Source organism: Eutrema salsugineum, unplaced genomic scaffold, assembly GCF_000478725.1.
Source record: "Eutrema salsugineum unplaced genomic scaffold, Eutsalg1_0 scaffold_3, whole genome shotgun sequence".
Lineage (NCBI taxonomy): Eukaryota > Viridiplantae > Streptophyta > Magnoliopsida > Brassicales > Brassicaceae > Eutrema > Eutrema salsugineum.
The window spans coordinates 6,805,553-6,811,753 of record NW_006256756.1 but is presented as its reverse complement, the minus strand read 5'-3'; the positions used below and the strand labels follow the sequence as shown (position 1 = coordinate 6,811,753).

Genomic DNA, 6,201 nt, shown 5'->3' with positions numbered 1-6,201 from the left:
ACTAGTTATACTAAGATTTGTTCTTTTAGAAAATTTTCCTTAAGTATTTATCTTATATATAATTTCATACTTTTTTCTCAAAGTATAATTCATACTTTAAATATTGTATTAGTTCGTAAGGAAGATTAAACTAATAGTTTTTTTTCTCCACATATTTTTTTGATGGTTTGGATAAAAGTTTATCTAAATAGGTTTATCTGTTATTATCTATGTTGTACGGGATCGCTTGGAAAGCTTCGATTCCCGCTTCAAAATCGAAATCAAAATCGAAATCGCACAGAATCAATATCAAAATTGATATCAAAATCGTTTGGGAATTGCGATTCTAAAATTTTGTCTTTTGGAAACGCCGATGAATCATATGATTCCGAGTTGGAATTTTGTTTTTCGTGGTTGAAAGCTTTATTGCAAACTTGGACTAAAATTATAGAAAAAGAATATGAAGTGTCATTGTCAACTCATCTCATGTTACAATTTTCTTAGGCTTAATATATTTCAAGCCCATTACATCACTATAGTTTTATTGTTTTTTTTAACATTATCTAATTAGACTAATTTTTTGTTTAAAAGAAGGAGTTCTGCTTCTCAACCATATGTTTTGAAATATTGGAGGTGACTAATTTGATTTATTGGATGAGATTAATCTAGGAAGACTTGAGTTTGAAGATCTTTCTCTTAATGAATCAGAATTAGAAGTGGTTATGTATGATGGAGTTAGATGAAAATGAGAATGACAACGACCATATCAACGTGTAATTTTGAACTTTATTTTTATTGTCAATTAAATTATAATATTTCTATTATTTATTAAATTTTTGTTGTTTTAAGTTGAAAACATTTTTTATGTTATTTTATTTTAGATGTTTCATGATATATATATATACACTTTCAATATGTATCTGCTTCCTAAATTTTTTGAAAAATCCGCTTCCCCACTTCCAAACGCTTCTCTATTTCTTCTCTGTTTTCAAATGCTTCCCGGCTTTTAAACGCTTCTTTTCCGCGATTCCGCTTCCGATTTCGCAACTTAGATGATTATCAATTCATTTTTAATAATTAGTTTATTTCTATTAATAAAATAATGAAATTTTAATAATTGGTCCTGATACATGCAAAACTTGTTTTAAGAAACAAACCCTAGTAATTTTATATATAAAAGATGACTAACTTTCTCCATATGAGTGACACCTCAGCATTTTAAAGTTAATATAGAGATGACATGTGTTGATTTTTAATTTAAAGTTACAATTTTAAAAGAAAATTATTAATAAATTTTAATATTAAGTTTATAACCACTCAAAGAAAACAAAAAGTTTTTTTTTTATTAATTGATTCTTAATTAACATTTATGTCAATATTAAACAAGAATTTATGTTATAATTAATTAAAAATATTGATGATTTTTTTTGTATAAAACTTTTGATTTGTTAATAATATGAAAAGTTTTTTTATTAATTAATTCCCAAATAACATTTATGTAAATATTAAACAAGAATTTATGTTATAATTAATTAAAAATATTGACGGTTTTTTGGTATAAAACTTTAAATTTTTAATGATAGTATATTTAAAATTGATTGATTTATAATAATATAGCAATTGATGATTATGTTTTTTTTAGAAAAATATAAAATATATAAATTAAAAATAGTTGAAAAAAAAATGCATGCGCGGGTGTTCACCTAGTTTTCTATAATTTCCGTTCCCTTTTTCTTTTCTCGTCTCCTTTCCCTTCTTTTTTTGACTAGTTTTTTTCTTTCTTTGGTTGGTAGTTGGTATCCGTTAATTAAAAAAAATCATTTTTTTCTTTGCGTCCGTAAATAAAACAAGCCACCAGTTTCTTAATTACTCGAAGATGTTGAGAAGGCTGAGAATATTGTCACAAAATCAAATACAGATTAGCCGACGTGGTAAGCAACGTGCGGTGCATGTCCTTATATACTTCTATATGTATGACATGTGTGATTACATGAGATAACATCTCTCTCTATCTCTATCTCTCTATCTATATACGTATATATATATATATCACTAGATTACACATATCAACGCAACTACCCCCAATCATGGCTGCTTCTGCAACATCTAAGCTCCTTGTATCCGACATCGCTTCCTCCGTTGATCATGTCCCTTCAAACTACGTCCGACCAATCTCTGACCGTCCAAATCTGTCCGAGGTTGAAACTTCCGGCGAATCTATCCCTCTAATCGATCTCCGGGAACTCGATGGACCCAACCGAGCCGACATTATCCATCAGTTTGCTCATGCATGCTCCTCTTATGGCTTCTTCCAGGTAACTTCACGATTAATTCACTTTCAATCTTATGCCTAATGTACTCTGTCTTATTGCAATAAACTCTGTTTTCTCTCGAATTTACCCTGTTTGACTGCAATACACTATGTCTTAATCTAAATTAGTTTGTTTAACTGCAAGACAATTCTGTTTTCTCTCGAGTTTACTTTGTTATAACTGCAATAAAATTTGTTTTTCTCTTAGGTTTACTCTGTTTTACTGCAATACATTCTTGGGTTGTCTCTGTTTTTTCTCGAGTTTACTTGGCTTTTATTGCTATACACTCTGCTTCACTTAAGTTACTCTGTTTGAGTGCAATATATTCTTGTTCTCTCAAATTTACTCTGATTTATTGCAAGACACTATGTTTTCACTGTTTTCTTACAAAATACACATTGTATTCTACTTCTGTTTCATGCTCCAGATCAAGAACCATGGAGTACCAGAAAAGACGATCGAGAGAATGATGACAGTGGCGAGAGAGTTTTTCCGCCAGCCAGAGAACGAAAGAGTGAAGCATTACTCTACAGATACAAAAAAGACAACGAGACTCTCAACAAGTTTCAACGTCGGCTCAGAGAAAGTCTCAAACTGGAGAGACTTCCTTCGACTCCATTGCTTCCCTATCGAAGATTTCATCGACGAGTGGCCTTCAAATCCCGTCTCTTTCAGAGAGATCACATCCGACTACGCCACAAGCGTAAGATCCTTGGTCCTGACTCTTCTTGAGGCAATCTCAGAGAGCTTAGGCCTTGAGAAAGATCGTGTAAGCAATACATTAGGCAAACATGGTCAACACATGGCCTTGAACTACTATCCACCTTGTCCTCAACCCGATCTAACGTTCGGACTTCCCGGACATAAAGATCCAAACTTGATCACTGTTCTTCTCCAAGACGAAGTCTCTGGTTTACAGGTCTTTAAAGATGGTAAATGGGTCGCTGTTCATCCTGTTCCCAACACTTTTATAGTCAATATCGGCGACCAAATGCAGGTACTTAGGAGAAAACAAATTTGGAGAATTTTACTCTGTTTTATTTCACTCTCGTTGTGTGCCTTGATCTTATAGGTTGTTTCTCTTCTTAGGTTATAAGCAATGACAAATACAAGAGTGTTCTCCATAGAGCGGTTGTGAACAGCGACAAGGAGAGGATATCGATACCAACATTCTACTGTCCTTCTGCAGATGCTGTGATTGGTCCACCACAAGAACTGATCAATGAGGAAGAAGGCTCTCCTGCTGTTTACAAAAGCTTTACATATGCAGAGTATTATGAAAAGTTTTGGGACAGAGCACTTGCAACTGAGAGCTGTCTGGACTTGTTCAAAGTTTCTAAAATCTAAGTTTCTAAAGTCATGACTTGGTTCTTTTAGTTATTGACAGGAATCTAAATACCCATTTGTGTTACCATTTCAAGATCAGTAATTTCTTTCTTCGTCTTTAGATTCTTATGAATGTTAAAACTTAAAATAAATCTCCTTAACAAATAAAAGAAACTGTTCGGGCTACACATTGAACTCATTTAAAACTATTTGTAGATCATGTTCATTTTGAACAGAACCTAAGTACAGTAACTGTGCCTTGTTCATAAATGAACTCTAAAGTAAAATCTTCTCCTAACTTCACACCATTAGCTTCACAAAAACCATCCCAACCATATTCTAAAGCAACGGTTCCATCTCTGGTGGACAACAGATATGCAGGCCATTCCATTTTGTTCTCACCCAAGAGAGTTATCTTCCCAAGTCTGTTAATGCCATTAGCCTTCATGAACTGACTTGGAAGATGCAGTTTACAGGCTCTGACATCATCAGGTATTAGTGTTAATGTCACAAATTGCTCTGTATTCCTATTTCTAGTCTCTGTGTCTTCCTTGGAAACCGACTCTTTCTTGCTAGCTTCTGAATTGTTGCACTCTGTACGGATAAACCTCACCATAGGAGTCGTGTCTTCAAAGAATGCTTCCAATGTAAACGATTCCCCTGGCTTTAGATCATTTGCTTCAGCAAAAACTCTCCAGCCACTTCCCAAACTCATCCTTCCGTCTCTTTCCTGTACAAGATTTACCATCCACTTTGTACCATCTTTTCGCAAGAGATATATCATTCCAGGTTTGTTCATGCTATTCTCCTTGACGAATTGCTTTGGAAAACGCAGTCTATTCTTTCTGAGATTGTCAGGTGTGATTGTTATCGTCACGAACTGTTTTTGGCTTGATGGAGTTGAATCTCTCTGTCTCTCTTCTTTCTTGTTCTCATCTTGTCTCATCTTCTCAATCTTGCTCGGATCTTTTGAAAACTCCTCTTCTTCCTCTACGTCACTGGCTGATTCTGAAGACCACAAACTAAACGAAGGAGTTGTGCCTTCCCACATCAACTTGAGCGTGAAGCCTGTCTCTAATCCGTTTGCTTTAACAAAATCTTTCCATCCACTTCCCAAACTCATTATTCCTTTATTGTCTTTTAGAAGGCTTGTTGGCCACTTTGTACCGTCTTTACCCAACAGATATATCTTCTTCTCAGGCTTGTTGATGCCATTCTCCCTCAAGAATGGCTTTGGAAGAGTCAAGCTACTAATTTTGACATAATCAGATGGAAGTGTGAACGTTACAAGCCGCTTATGACACGGAGAATAGGACGCATATGAAACAGCTCTTCGTTTTGGTTTCGGGCTCTGCTTCTTCTTCTTTTCTACCTCCATCAATGACTCCATGTCTTCTTCTTCCTCGTTGCTAACTTTTTCATCAAGTCTATTCTTCTTCAGTTTCTTCTTTCGAGGAAGCTCCTCATCATCATTGTTGTTGCTGGGAACAAGTGTGTGGAAGGATTGCGGGTGAAGTAGCTTTGATTTCGCCATTGTCGAAGCACTTCAAGAAAAACCCTAGAAAATTTCTCGGGTAACAAATATTAAGGATACATAAAAGGTAAATCTTTTATAAAAAAAAGGTTACATAAAAAGTATTTTCCTTTTTTTTTTTCTAGGCAGAGAAAATAGCGGATATTTTGGCGGTGGCACAAATTGTCAAACGATAAAGCAACAAGGCATGATTTTGGTTAACTAAATCCCTTTTTTTTTTTTTTTTTTTTTTTCATCGTTTTATCTTTTGGCCGGTGACCGTGTCGGAGGATACCGGCATCGTGTTGTTTATATTTCCTCGGAGATCTTTTTTTTTGTAATCTATTTCGGGTTTGTTCAGTTGTTATTCTGTTAATCGGATAATAAAATTCCGACAATGATCGGATTTCTTCCGGCTCATGATTGGATTTTCCGTTTTCGGTTTTCCTTTTGCTATCTATGATCAGTTCTTCATATTTATGAGAGATATAGCAAAAGGTTCATCGTTTTCGGATTTAAATTTGTTTTTTTGTTTTCCTCTTTTGCATGCTTTTATGACTTTCCGATTAGATTGGAACTTGTCAATCCCCAGCAGTAGGAGCGAACCTCCATCTTTATCGGATTTCTTTGTTCTTCTTTCCATATGAGTTTAAATCTTCGCCACCCTTTTTGGTTAATTAAATGACGTAATATCTCTGTGGTGGATGTTTCAAAGTTTTTCGGATCGATCAGATTGAAGTATGATGATTTGGAATTCTGCGTCGTGTTTGACGGTTTTCTGAAGAGTATTTTTGATTTGATCTTCTGCAAGTTTCAAGATGTCGATTAATGGAGATTTGGGTGCTCTTCTTCTTCTGGGTTATGATGCAAAAGAGCAAACAATATTCGGAAAATTGGAGTCAGCTTTGATGGATTCAATTCCAATCTGTTTGGAAAGACGATTCTCTTTGTCTGAGTTAGAAGAATCCGACGATGATGATGTTTTTTCCGGCGATCCTCTTCTGTAACACGTGTGGACACGTGTAACTCATGCATTTCATACTTATCTTTCTGTATCTGGGTTTCACGTTT

At 34.6% G+C, this 6,201-nt stretch overlaps 2 protein-coding genes across 2 annotated transcripts; one reads left to right on the top strand and one right to left on the bottom strand.

The window, feature by feature from the left end:
- Positions 1-1,879: 1,879 nt before the first annotated feature.
- Positions 1,880-3,734, top strand: LOC18014741 (protein DMR6-LIKE OXYGENASE 2). The gene is made up of 3 exons (XM_006396994.2): positions 1,880-2,294; positions 2,719-3,288; positions 3,381-3,734. The coding sequence occupies exons 1-3, from the start codon at positions 2,067-2,069 to the stop codon at positions 3,636-3,638; spliced, it is 1,056 nt and encodes a 351-aa protein (XP_006397057.1). The 5' UTR covers positions 1,880-2,066; the 3' UTR covers positions 3,639-3,734.
- Positions 3,735-3,840: 106 nt separating this feature from the next.
- On the bottom strand, positions 3,841-5,151 carry LOC18014851 (B3 domain-containing protein REM13). The gene has a single exon (XM_006396993.1). It carries the CDS (start codon positions 5,149-5,151, stop codon positions 3,841-3,843), a length of 1,311 nt encoding a protein of 436 aa, XP_006397056.1.
- Between the last annotated feature and the right edge of the window lie 1,050 nt (positions 5,152-6,201).

What these genes read in the sequence shown, in the direction of transcription:
- LOC18014851 (XM_006396993.1), bottom strand. Translation starts at nt 5,151, where the DNA reads ATGGCGAAATCAAAGCTACTTCACCCGCAATCCTTCCACACACTTGTT.
- LOC18014741 (XM_006396994.2), top strand. Translation starts at nt 2,067, where the DNA reads ATGGCTGCTTCTGCAACATCTAAGCTCCTTGTATCCGACATCGCTTCC. An exon ending in CCTCTTATGGCTTCTTCCAG is followed by an intron (nt 2,295 to 2,718) that starts GTAACTTCACGA and finishes TTCATGCTCCAG; the next exon opens with ATCAAGAACCATGGAGTACC. An exon ending in ATATCGGCGACCAAATGCAG is followed by an intron (nt 3,289 to 3,380) that starts GTACTTAGGAGA and finishes TTCTCTTCTTAG; the next exon opens with GTTATAAGCAATGACAAATA.